This window comes from Coregonus lavaretus (assembly GCF_964263955.1).
Source record: "Coregonus lavaretus genome assembly, contig: HAP1_SCAFFOLD_2386, whole genome shotgun sequence".
Lineage (NCBI taxonomy): Eukaryota > Metazoa > Chordata > Actinopteri > Salmoniformes > Salmonidae > Coregonus > Coregonus lavaretus.
Window position 1 is genome coordinate 12,501 of NW_028158781.1, and position 14,462 is coordinate 26,962.

At 46.3% G+C, this 14,462-nt stretch overlaps 1 protein-coding gene across 1 annotated transcript in view; it reads right to left on the minus strand.

The window, feature by feature from the left end:
• The window catches only part of LOC311123587 (sodium/hydrogen exchanger 5-like), a gene marked incomplete at both ends in the record, with an annotated part of 62,807 nt that overhangs the window by 7,392 nt on the left and 40,953 nt on the right, over positions 1-14,462 (minus strand). The window contains 3 exons of the mRNA XM_084197825.1: positions 228-405; positions 835-913; positions 10,369-10,532. Of these exons, the coding sequence (XP_084053951.1) occupies positions 228-405; positions 835-913; positions 10,369-10,532 (421 nt within the window). The remainder of the gene's footprint in view (positions 1-227; positions 406-834; positions 914-10,368; positions 10,533-14,462) is intronic.

Genomic DNA, 14,462 nt, shown 5'->3' on the forward strand with positions numbered 1-14,462 from the left:
TCCATATACATGTACACACACACACACACACACATCCATATACATGTACACACACACACACACACACACACACACACACATCTCCCCCCCCCCCCCCCCCTCCCTAATGACAGCAGAATATAAAATACATTGCCAAATGAAGTAAGCTTCATGCAACATCCTTTTGAGGTGCAGACCATCACATTTTACGTGGTGATTTCCATAACAAATACTAAAGATGTACTCACGACAAGATGGCGGACAGGGAGAAGAGTTCAGCGGTGAGGTAGGCCAGGTAGACCATGAGGAAGACCAAGAGAGGCTCAATGATGCGGACCTTCTTGGTGAAACGTGTGATGAAAGCTAGGAGAGCAGCAAAGATCAGCCCCACCATGGTCCCCCCAATACTGACGATGAGGAATGAGGCTGAGGAGGAAGAGGAGGAGGACGACGAAGATGCGGAGAAAGAGGAGGAGGAGGAACGGTGAGGGGGAGACAGGGAGGAAGAGGAGAGGGGGAAGAGGAGGGGGAACAGAGGGAGGGGGAGAGTCTTTAGGTTCAGAGATCAGGAGAGGGTCTCAGTGGTCATGCAGAGCATATTGTATACCCACTCCTTTGAAATAGTCAGCTGTCTGAACATTCTCAGGAACTAGAAGAACACATCCTCACCCACTCCTTTGAAATAGTCAGCTGTCTGAACATTCTCAGGAACTAGAAGAACACATCCTCACCCACTCCTTTGAAATAGTCAGCTGTCTGAACATTCTCAGGAACTAGAAGAACACATCCTCACCCACTCCTTTGAAATAGTCAGCTGTCTGAACATTCTCAGGAACTAGAAGAACACATCCTCACCCACTCCTTTGAAATAGTCAGCTGTCTGAACATTCTCAGGGCCCACCTCCACGAAGGACATGTATACCTTATACAACACCTGCAGAGAAGGAGAGATTACAACATTAGTAGATTGTCTTTGTAACTCTCTCCATCACACAATGCATTCTCTATACAGGTGGGTGCTACTCATTGGTAGTGGATGATTCTTGCTGTGGGGTTGGTTATAACCCTGATCCACTATTAAAGGCCTGGGGTTGGTTATAACCCTGGTCCACTATTAAAGGCCTGGGGTTGGTTATAACCCTGGTCCACTATTAAAAGGCCTGGGGTTGGTTATAACCCTGGTCCACTATTAAAGGCCTGGGGTTGGTTATAACCCTGGTCCACTATTAAAGGCCTGGGGTTGGTTATAACCCTGGTCCACTATTAAATGCCAGGGGTTGGTTATAACCCTGATCTACTATTAAAGGCCAGGGGTTGGTTATAACCCTGGTCCACTATTAAAGGCATGGGGTTGGTTATAACCTTGATCCACTATTAAAGGCCAGGGGTTGGTTATAACCCTGGTCCACTATTAAAGGCATGGGGTTGGTTATAACCCTGGTCCACTATTAAAAGGCCTGGGGTTGGTTATACCCTGGTCCACTATTAAAGGCCTGGGGTTGGTTATAACTGTGGTCCACTATTAAAGGCCTGGGGTTGGTTATAACCCTGGTCCACTATTAAAAGGCCTGGGGTTGGTTATAACCCTGGTCCACTATTAAAGGCATGGGGTTGGTTATAACCCTGATCCACTATTAAAGGCCAGGGGTTGGTTATAACCCTGGTCCACTATTAAAGGCATGGGGTTGGTTGTAACCCTGGTCCACTATTAAAAGGCCTGGGGTTGGTTATAACCCTGGTCCACTATTGCAGGCCTGGGGTTGGTTATACCCTGGTCCACTATTAAAGGCCAGGGGTTGGTTATAACCCTGGTCCACTATTAAAGGCCAGGGGTTGGTTATAACCCTGGTCCACTATTAAAGGCCTGGGGTTGGTTATACCCTGGTCCACTATTAAAGGCCTGGGGTTGGTTATAACTCTGGTCCACTATTAATACACAGTAGCTGTGGAGAAACAGACCAGGAAGAGACAGAAGGTATGTGCAGAACAGAACGATGAGGGAACCTGTAAGTCTATCTGAAAACGTTAGATCCATCCTATGAATCATCACTGACTCCTGTCCTCTGGCTATATATATTACAGAGAAGGACTCCCAACCTGCCCCTGCAGTCCTCACCATGGGCTGCACAGCGTCTCGGGATAGAAGTGCTGATCTAGGATCAGTTTAGCCTAGGATCTAGGATCAGTTTAGCCTAGGATCTAGGATCAGTTTAGCCTTCTAGGATCAGTTTAGCCTAGGATCTAGGATCAGTTTAACCTAGGATCTAGGATCAGTTTAGCCTTCTAGGATCAGTTTAGCCTAGGATCTAGGATCAGTTTAACCTAGGATCTAGGATCAGTTTAGCTTAGGATCTAGGATCAGTTTAGCCTTCTAGGATCAGTTTAGCCTAGGATCTAGGATCAGTTTAACCTAGGATCTAGGATCAGTTTAGCTTAGGATCAGTTTAGCCTAGGATCAGTTTAGCCTAGGATCTAGGATCAGTTTAGCCTAGGATCTAGGATCAGTTTAGCCTAGGATCTAGGATCAGTTTAGCCTAGGATCTAGAATCAGTTTAGCCTAGGATCTAGGATCAGCACTCCTACTCTGAGAGGCTTGATCCATACAGACGACAGTGTTTGGCATCAGCGCTGGGCTTTTCTGCAGTTTAATCTTCCCGTAAACCGACATACAGTAGGCTGGGCCTCTCTTCTCACAAAGCATGGTGGGAACACTGTAGAAGCATAGGGCCTGAAATCCCAGGTTACATCCCAAATAGCACCCTATTCTCAATTCAGTGCGCTACTTCAGGTCTAAAGTAGTGCACTACAAAGGGAATAGGGTGCTATTTGGGATACAGCCATAGACAGCCCTACTCTCCGGGTGATGGTGTTAACTTCACAACTCAATGGACCAAAAGAGTAAAGACATTAGAAATATTTCTGTGAGTAAATACTATTTTTTATTTATTTATTTATTTTATTTTTTTGGGGGGGGGGGGGGGTTAATAAGCTTTAATATTGCAGATAGATTGTAACTTCCATCAATGTAATTGTCTGCATCACTTCCAATCCCACATGTTTTTTTCCACACACACACACACACACACACACACACAAGGTTTTGTATATATATATATATATATATATATACACACAAGGTTTTGAGAATGACCCAAGTATTGGTCTTCACAAAGTTTGCTGCTTCAGTGTTTTTAGATATTTTTGTCAGATGTTACTATGGTATACTGAAGTATAATTACAAGCATTCCATAAGTGTCAAAGGCTTTTATTGACAATTACATTAAGTTTATGCAAAGAGTCAATATTTGCAGTGTTGACCCTTCTTTTTCAAGACCTCTGCAATCCGCCCTGGCATGCTGCCAATTAACTTCTGGGCCACATCCTGACTGATGGCAACCCATTCTTGCATAATCAATGCTTGGAGTTTGTCAGAATTTGTGGGTTTTTGTTTGTCCACCCGCCTCTTGAGGATCGACCACAAGTTCTCAATGGGATTAAGGTCTGGGGAGTTTCCTGGCCATGGACCCAAAATGTCAATGTTTTGTTCCCCGAGCCACTTAGTTATCACTTTTGCCTTATGGCAAGGTGCTCCATCATGCTGGAAAAGGCATTGGTCATCACCAAACTGTTCTTGGATGGTTGGGTGAAGTTGCTCTCGGAGGATGTGTTGGTACCATTCTTTATTCATGGCTGTGTTCTTAGGCTAAAATGTGAGTGAGCCCACTCCCTTGGCTGAGAAGCAACCCCACACATGAATGGTCTCAGGATGCTTTACTGTTGGCATGACACAGGACTGATGGTAGCGCTCACCTTGTCTTCTCCGGACAAGGTGTTTTCCAGATGCCCCAAACAATCGGAAAGGGGATTCATCAGAGAAAATGACTTTACCCCAGTCCTCAGCAGTCCAATCCCTGTATCTTTTGCAGAATATCAGTCTGTCCCTGATGTTTTTCCTGGAGAGAAGTGGCTTCTTTGCTGCCCTTCTTGACACCAGGCCATCCTCCAAAAGTCTTCGCCTCACTGTGCGTGCAGATGCACTCACACCTGCCTGCTGCCATTCCTGAGCAAGCTCTGCACTGGTGGTGCCCCGATCCCGCAGCTGAATCAACTTTAGGAGACGGTCCTGGCGCTTGCTGGACTTTCTTGGGCGCCCTGAAGCCTTCATCACAACAATTGAACCTCTCTCCTTGAAGTTCTTGATGATCTGATAAATGGTTGATTTAGGTGCAATCTTACTAGCAGCAATATCCTTGCCTGTGAAGCCCTTTTTGTGCAAAGCAATGATGACGGCACATGTTTCCTTGCAGGTAACCATGGTTAACAGAGGAAGAACAATGATTTCAAGCACCACCCTCCTTTTAAAGCTCCCAGTCTGTTATTCTAACTCAATCAGCATGACAGAGTGATCTCCAGCCTTGTCCTCGTCAACACTCTCACCTGTGTTAACGAGAGAATCACTGACATGATGGCAGCTGGTCCTTTTGTGTCAGGGCTGAAATGCAGTGGAAATGTTTTTGGGGGATTAAGTTCATTTTCATGGCAAAGAGGGACTTTACAATTCATTGCAATTCATCTGATCACTCTTCATGACATTCTGGAGTATAAGCAAATTGCCATCATCAAAACTGAGGCAGCAGACTTTGTGAAAATTAGTATTTGTGTCATTCTCAAAACTTTTGACCACGACCGTATACATACATACATACATACATACATACATACATACATACATACACACATACATACATATAAATACATATACATACATGTGAGTAAAGACTTAGAGACCGAACGGTAAGAAGTCAGTTGTGTTGGGCACCAGAGAACAAAGAGATACGAGAGAGGTTTAGTGTTCAGCACTAGAATGTTACTGTGTTCACAGACAACAACAATGTAAATAGACTTTCTAATGCGTCTAACGGCCTACTCCAACAAACCCTTGAGCAAAGCCGCTTAGATTTCTCATCAAATAAGCCTGAGACCCGGGGAGGGAAAAAGGAGTACAGCTAACCAGACCTGGGTTCAAATAGTGTTTGAAAGCATTTGCTTTAGGCTTGGCGAGGTGGACAGGGTTTTTGACAATTGAGACTTTTCCGTTGGTTCCACTGCAACGGCCAAGTTCAATCAAGCACAGATACAGTATTTTAAAATTATTTCAAAAGAGTATTTCAACCCAGGTCGGTTTGCGGCTAGTTAACAGGGCCCCTTGCTGGCCCCTCAGCCCTCAGTCCTAGACCCCCTGATCCATATAACTAGTGCCCTCGGGAACTTTAGTTCCCCCTTGGTCTTGGTCTTGGCATGCCAGACCTCTGGTAGGAGCTCCTTCCACCACAGCACTCTAAACCTTGTGGTGTACGGACCACACTAAAGCCTTCAAACTGCAGAGTCTCACTCAACAAAGCAAGTGGATGTGAAGAGGCCTGAGAGCCATTATCACCAAAACCGGCGGCACGCCACAGGAACGCCAAAAAAAGTCAAGTCCTCCTCACATCTCCACTGAGATACAGCCAATGGCTGCATCTGAAATGGCCCATAGGACTCTGGTCAACAGTAGCGCATTATATAGGGAATACGGTTCCATTTCAGACACAGTGAATGTGTGGTGAGCATTCTGGTGCCAAATAAATACCTCACCCACCTAAAAAGGTCATGTGAGAGAGAAAAGCTCTAGAGGAGTGTAAAAGCGCTACAGTATGTCCTGTAAATACTAATGCTGTTGTTGGAGTTATTGTGCAGCATTGATGCTGACCAGGATCATATTTGGATCACATTTCAGAGTGTTGAGGAGAGATTTGCCAATAGACGAGGGATTGGACACTGGACCAATGGACCTGGTGGATTATTCCCTAAATAGAGGACTGAGCGGAACGGACCCAGTGGAGATGATTAAACTGACCCAGTGGGGATGATTAAACTGACCCAGTGGAGATGATTAAACTGACCCAGTGGAGATGATTAAACTGACCCAGTGGGGATGATTAAACTGACCCAGTGGAGATGATTAAACTGACCCAGTGGAGATGATTAAACTGACCCAGTGGGGATGATTAAACTGACCCAGTGGGGATGATTAAACTGACCCAGTGGGGATGATTAAACTGACCCAGTGAGGATGATTAACTGACCCAGTGAGGATGATTAAACTCACCCAGTGGAGATGATTAAACTGACCCAGTGGAGATAATTAAACTGACCCAGTGGGGATGATTAAACTGACCCAGTGAGGATGATTAAACTGACCCAGTGGAGATGATTAAACTGACCCAGTGGGGATGATTAAACTGACCCAGTGGGGATGATTAAACTGACCCAGTGGAGATGATTAAACTGACCCAGTGAGGATGATTAAACTGACCCAGTGAGGATGATTAAACTGACCCAGTGAGGATGATTAAACTCACCCAGTGAGGATGATTAAACTGACCCAGTGGAGATGATTAAACTGACCCAGTGGAGATGATTAAACTGACCCAGTGGAGATGATTAAACTGACCCAGTGGGGATGATTAAACTGACCCAGTGGAGATAATTAAACTGACCCAGTGGGGATGATTAAACTGACCCAGTGGAGATGATTAAACTGACCCAGTGGAGATGATTAAACTGACCCAGTGGAGATGATTAAACTGACCCAGTGGAGATGATTAAACTGACCCAGTGGAGATGATTAAACTGACCCAGTGGAGATGATTAAACTGACCCAGTGAGGATGATTAAACTGACCCAGTGGAGATGATTAAACTGACCCAGTGGGGATGATTAAACTGACCCAGTGGAGATGATTAAACTGACCCAGTGGAGATGATTAAACTGACCCAGTGAGGATGATTAAACTGACCCAGTGGAGATGATTAAACTGACCCAGTGGAGATGATTAAACTGACCCAGTGAGGATGATTAAACTGACCCAGTGGAGATGATTAAACTGACCCAGTGAGGATGATTAAACTGACCCAGTGGAGATGATTAAACTGACCCAGTGGAGATGATTAAACTGACCCAGTGGAGATGATTAAACTGACCCAGTGAGGATGATTAAACTGACCCAGTGGAGATGATTAAACTGACCCAGTGGAGATGATTAAACTGACCCAGTGGAGATGATTAAACTGACCCAGTGAGGATGATTAAACTGACCCAGTGGAGATGATTAAACTGACCCAGTGGAGATGATTAAACTGACCCAGTGGGGATGATTAAACTGACCCAGTGGAGATGATTAAACTGACCCAGTGAGGATGATTAAACTGACCCAGTGGAGATGATTAAACTGACCCAGTGGAGATGATTAAACTGACCCAGTGGAGATGATTAAACTGACCCAGTGAGGATGATTAAACTGACCCAGTGGAGATGATTAAACTGACCCAGTGGAGATGATTAAACTGACCCAGTGAGGATGATTAAACTGACCCAGTGGAGATGATTAAACTGACCCAGTGGAGATGATTAAACTGACCCAGTGGAGATGATTAAACTGACCCAGTGGGGATGATTAAACTGACCCAGTGGAGATGATTAAACTGACCCAGTGGAGATGATTAAACTGACCCAGTGGAGATGATTAAACTGACCCAGTGGGGATGATTAAACTGACCCAGTGGAGATGATTAAACTGACCCAGTGAGGATGATTAAACTGACCCAGTGGAGATGATTAAACTGACCCAGTGAGGATGATTAAACTGACCTAGTGGAGATGATTAAACTGACCCAGTGGAGATGATTAAACTGACCCAGTGAGGATGATTAAACTGACCCAGTGAGGATGATTAAACTGACCCAGTGGAGATGATTAAACTGACCCAGTGAGGATGATTAAACTGACCCAGAGGAGATGATTAAACTGACCCAGTGGAGATGATTAAACTGACCCAGAGGAGATGATTAAACTGACCCAGTGGGGATGATTAAACTGACCCAGTGGAGATGATTAAACTGACCCAGTGAGGATGATTAAACTGACCCAGTGGAGATGATTAAACTGACCCAGTGGAGATGATTAAACTGACCCAGTGGAGATGATTAAACTGACCCAGTGAGGATGATTAAACTGACCCAGTGGAGATGATTAAACTGACCCAGTGGAGATGATTAAACTGACCCAGTGGAGATGATTAAACTGACCCAGTGGAGATGATTAAACTGACCCAGTGAGGATGATTAAACTGACCCAGTGGAGATGATTAAACTGACCCAGTGGAGATGATTAAACTGACCCAGTGGAGATGATTAAACTGACCCAGTGGAGATGATTAAACTGACCCAGTGAGGATGATTAAACTGACGTAGAGGAGGACAGCACAGTGCCCTGGACTATTGGAAATATGTTTTTTGCATAATCCCAACTCTCCCTGAGACACCCTCAGAGAGTGGGGTCACGGCCAGGGTCAGCCATTATCAACGCCAACCCTGGAGCCATTAGGGTTAAGTGCCTTGGGGGGGCACATCAACAGATTTTTCACCGTGTCGGCTTGGGGATTCGAACTAGCGACCTTTTAGTTACTGGCCCAACGCTCTAACTGCTAGGCTACCTGCCGCCCACACATACTAGTGTGTCCAGTGCCCAGTAACGAAGAATGCCAGGGGTTAATGGTCCAATACCCCGTAATCCCACAAAGACGGGTCAACTCCTAACATGTGTAGATCCCTCCTCTTCAGATGAGCAGGTATTCATTGAGCTCAGTGGACTGCTGCTGTAAGCAAGCTCTGGTGTTCTATGTATCGCTGTGAGGTTCATGTGTTTTAATAAGGACTGCTAGACGTGATCGTGAGAGTGTAATCGTGATCGCTCTCTAAATCCTGGGTACTTTACCATCTGAAGGTCACAGGTCATATAAACAAAAGGAGCTTGTTGTGGCGGGTTTAGTGGGTTGGCAAGGGAGAGAGAGAGAAGAGAGGGGAGAGAGAGAGAAGAGAGGGGAGAGAGAGAGAAGAGGGGGGAGAGAGAGAGAAGAGAGGGGAGAGAGAGAGGGGAGAGAGAGAGAAGAGAGGGGAGAGAGAGAGAAGAGAGGGGAGAGAGAGAGAATAGGGGGGAGAGAGAGAGAAGAGAGGGAGAGAGAGAGAGAAGAGAGGGGAGAGAGAAGAGAGGGGAGAGAGAATAGAGGGGAGAGAGAGAACAGAGGGGAGAGAGAGAAGAGAGGGGAGAGAGAGAGAGAGAGAAGAGGGGATAGAGAGAGAGAAGAGGGATAGAGAGAGAGAGAGAGAGAGAGAGAGAGAGAGAGAGAGAGAGAGAGAGAGAGAGAGAGAGAGAGAGGGAAGAAAGAGAGAAGAGAAGGGAGAGAGAAGAGAGAGAGAGAAAGAGAGAGAGAGAGAGAGAGAGAGAAGAGAGGGGGGAAGAGAGAGAGAGAAAAGAGGGGGGAGAGAGAGAGAAGAGAGGGGGGAGAGAGAGAGAAGAGAGGGGGAGAGAGAGAGAGAAGAGAGGGGGGAGAGAGAGAGAGAGAGCGAGACAGACAGAAAGACAGAAAGACAGAGAGTGAGAGAGAATCTTATCCATCTCAGATTCAGCCAGTCAGTCTTTGTCTGATTAATTTATAAGAGTTATCAGCCAGTCTGAACATCTCAACACCGCCTGAACAACAGAGCACAGCAGCAGCACCTGAACACAGCTGGTGTAGAGGTGTGATCGTGAGCCTGCAATAGGTCATCCCTCCCCTTCCCTTCAGAACTCCAGTTGTGCCTCAATGGTAACGTCCCAAATGGCACCCTATTCCCTATATAGTGCACTACTTTAGACCAGAGAATGGCACCCTATTCCCTATATAGTGCACTACTTTAGACTCTGCAGAGCCCATAGGTCAAAAGATGGGCCCTGGTCAAAACTAGTGCACTAAATAGGGAATAGGATGCCATTTGGGACACAGGTTGATACTGTCCAGCTGCTCTATCCAGCCCCCCCCCCCCCCCACACACTGACCTTCAAAGCTTCCCTGTCTCTATGGTTCCTGGTGTGTGTATGTACCCACACACTGACCTTCAAAGCTTCCCTGTCTCTATGGTTCCTGGTGTGTGTATGTACCCACACACTGACCTTCAAAGCTTCCCTGTCTCTATGGTTCCTGGTGTGTGTATGTACCCACACACTGACCTTCAAAGCTTCCCTGTCTCTATGGTTCCTGGGGTGTGTATGTACCCACACACTGACCTTCAAAGCTTCCCTGTCTCTATGGTTCCTGGTGTGTGTATGTACCCACACACTGACCTTCAAAGCTTCCCTGTCTCTATGGTTCCTGGTGTGTATATGTACCCACACACTGACCTTCAAAGCTTCCCTGTCTCTATGGTTCCTGGTGTGTGTATGTAGCGTGAGCGGGAAAGTGTCATCTGTGTGACTGTCATCTGAGTTCCAGGTGACTCACCACGGTGACGGCGTCGTTAAGCAGGGACTCACCACGGTGACGGCGTCGTTAAGCAGGGACTCTCCGAACACGATGATGAAGAGGGTCTCGTTGACTTGGACCTCCTCGAACACGGCCAGCACCGCTACCGGGTCCACCGCAGAGATCAACGCTCCAAACAACAGGAACTCCATCAGACCTGCCTGCACCTTCTGATCTGAACACACAGGGACACATCAGACCTGCCTGCACCTTCTGATCTGAACACACAGAGACACATCAGACCTGCCTGCACCCTCTGATCTGAACACACAGAGACACATCAGACCTGCCTGCACCCTCTGATCTGAACACACAGGGACACATCAGACCTGCCTGCACCCTCTGATCTGAACACACAAAGACACATCAGACCTGCCTGCACCTTCTGAACTGAACACACAGGGACACATCAGACCTGCCTGCACCCTCTGATCTGAACACACAGAGACACATCAGACCTGCCTGCACCTTCTGATCTGAACACACAGGGACACATCAGACCTGCCTGCACCCTCTGATCTGAACACACAGAGACACATCAGACCTGCCTGCACCTTCTGATCTGAACACACAGAGACACATCAGACCTGCCTGCACCTTCTGATCTGAACACACAGGGACACATCAGACCTGCCTGCACCCTCTGATCTGAACACACAAAGACACATCAGACCTGCCTGCACCTTCTGAACTGAACACACAGGGACACATCAGACCTGCCTGCACCTTCTGATCTGAACACACAGAGACACATCAGACCTGCCTGCACCTTCTGATCTGAACACACAGAGACACATCAGACCTGCCTGCACCCTCTGATCTGAACACGCAGAGACACATCAGACCTGCCTGCACCTTCTGATCTGAACACATAAAGACACATCAGACCTGCCTGCACCTTCTGATCTGAACACGCAGAGACACATCAGACCTGCCTGCACCTTCTGATCTGAACACACAGAGACACATCAGACCTGCCTGCACCTTCTGATCTGAACACACAGGGACACATCAGACCTGCCTGCACCTTCTGATCTGAACACACAGAGACACATCAGACCTGCCTGCACCCTCTGATCTGAACACACAGAGACACCAAGGGGAATGAATGGACATCAGTTAGCATAGTGGTGTAACGGGCATCATGCTGCTTGCTTTACATTACTGCTTCCTTCTTCATGAGCCTAACCTGGTATTCCACACTGGATCCTCTGTCTCGCAAACAGACATGATCGCCCTCTTGACCTTAGCCATCACAAAGCTAACAATGTGATGGTGCAGGTGATGGTATGTCAAGCTGACAGTGTTGTGTATTTTGAGACAGGCTTGAATATGCAAATACGCCAATAGGCAGCAGGGTAGCCTACATTGTCTAATTCTCTGTATGGTAATAATACATGTTATTTAGTAAAGTGGTTTCCTGCATCATACAACACAATACAATGTAATTTACAGTCACCTATTTGGCCCCTGGTGTTACAGACCAAGTAAAAAAATCATTAATTAATGTCAAGCCCTTCATCATGTAAAAACGTCTCATGCAATGTAGGCCTGCACTGAACACCCCATAGAGGCTACTGTAGGCTATATCATAGATATCAAAAGATATTTCCATGTGAAAATGTTAAGGGATTTTCTCCATTGGTTTTGTTGTGACTCCTACATTATGCTCAGATAGCCACAATAACCTGTTGACTACTGTCTAAAACTGTCAGGATACAGCCTGTTGGCTACTGTCTAAAACTGTCAGGATACAGCCTGTTGGCTACTGTCTAAAACTGTCAGGATACAGCCTGTTGGCTACTGTCTAAAACTGTCAGGATACAGCCTGTTGGCTACTGTCTAAAACTGTCAGGATACAGCCTGTTGGCTACTGTCTAAAACTGTCAGGATACAGCCTGTTGGCTACTGTCTAAAACTGTCAGGATACAGCCTGTTGGCTACTGTCTAAAACTGTCAGGATACAGCCTGTTGGCTACTGTCTAAAACTGTCAGGATACAGCCTGTTGGCTACTGTCTAAAACTGTCAGGATACAGCCTGTTGGCTACTGTCTAAAACTGTCAGGGTACAGCCTGTTGGCTACTGTCTAAAACTGTCAGGGTACAGCCTGTTGGCTACTGTCTAAAACTGTCAGGATACAGCCTGTTGGCTACTGTCTAAAACTGTCAGGATACAGCCTGTTGGCTACTGTCTAAAACTGTCAGGATACAGCCTGTTGGCTACTGTCTAAAACTGTCAGGATACAGCCTGTTGGCTACTGTCTAAAACTGTCAGGATACAGCCTGTTGGCTACTGTCTAAAACTGTCAGGATACAGCCTGTTGGCTACTGTCTAAAACTGTCAGGATACAGCCTGTTGGCTACTGTCTAAAACTGTCAGGATACAGCCTGTTGGCTACTGTCTAAAACTGTCAGGATACAGCCTGTTGGCTACTGTCTAAAACTGTCAGGATACAGCCTGTTGGCTACTGTCTAAAACTGTTGGTTACTGTCTAAAACTGTCAGGATACAGCCTGTTGGCTACTGTCTATAACTGTCAGGGTACAGCCTGTTGGCTACTGTCTAAAACTGTCAGGATACAGCCTGTTGGCTACTGTCTAAAACTGTCAGGATACAGCCTGTTGGCTACTGTCTAAAACTGTCAGGATACAGCCTGTTGGCTACTGTCTAAAACTGTCAGGGTACAGCCTGTTGGCTACTGTCTAAAACTGTCAGGATACAGCCTGTTGTCTACTGTCTAAAACTGTCAGGATACAGCCTGTTGGCTACTGTCTATAACTGTCAGGGTACAGCCTGTTGGCTACTGTCTAAAACTGTCAGGATACAGCCTGTTGGCTACTGTCTAAAACTGTCAGGATACAGCCTGTTGGCTACTGTCTAAAACTGTCAGGATACAGCCTGTTGGCTACTGTCTAAAACTGTCAGGATACAGCCTGTTGAGTACTGTCTAAAACTGTCAGGATACAGCCTGTTGGCTACTGTCTAAAACTGTCAGGATACAGCCTGTTGGCTACTGTCTAAAACTGTCAGGATACAGCCTGTTGGCTACTGTCTAAAACTGTCAGGATACAGCCTGTTGGCTACTGTCTAAAACTGTCAGGGTACAGCCTGTTGGCTACTGTCTATAACTGTCAGAATACAGCCTGTTGGCTACTGTCAGGGTACAGCCTGTTGGCTACTGTCTAAAACTGTCAGGATACAGCCTGTTGGCTACTGTCTAAAACTGTCAGGATACAGCCTGTTGGCTACTGTCTAAAACTGTTGGCTACTGTCTAAAACTGTTGGCTACTGTCTAAAACTGTCAGGATACAGCCTGTTGGCTACTGTCTAAAACTGTCAGAATACAGCCTGTTGGCTACTGTCTAAAACTGTCAGGGTACAGCCTGTTGGCTACTGTCTAAAACTGTCAGGATACAGCCTGTTGGCTACTGTCTAAAACTGTCAGGATACAGCCTGTTGGCTACTGTCTAAAACTGTCAGGATACAGCCTGTTGGCTACTGTCAGGATACAGCCTGTTGGCTACTGTCTAAAACTGTCAGGGTACAGCCTGTTGGCTACTGTCTAAAACTGTCAGGATACAGCCTGTTGGCTACTGTCTAAAACTGTCAGGATACAGCCTGTTGGCTACTGTCTAAAACTGTCAGGGTACAGCCTGTTGGCTACTGTCTATAACTGTCAGAATACAGCCTGTTGGCTACTGTCTAAAACTGTCAGGATACAGCCTGTTGGCTACTGTCTAAAACTGTCAGGATACAGCCTGTTGGCTACTGTCTAAAACTGTCAGGATACAGCCTGTTGGCTACTGTCTAAAACTGTCAGGATACAGCCTGTTGGCTACTGTCTATAACTGTCAGAATACAGCCTGTTGGCTACTGTCTAAAACTGTCAGGATACAGCCTGTTGGCTACTGTCTAAAACTGTTGGTTACTGTCTAAAACTGTCAGGATACAGCCTGTTGGCTACTGTCTAAAACTGTCAGGATACAGCCTGTTGGCTACTGTCTAAAACTGTCAGGATACAGCCTGTTGGCTACTGTCTAAAACTGTCAGGGTACAGCCTGTTGGCTACTGTCTAAAACTGTCAGGATACAGCCTGTTGGCTACT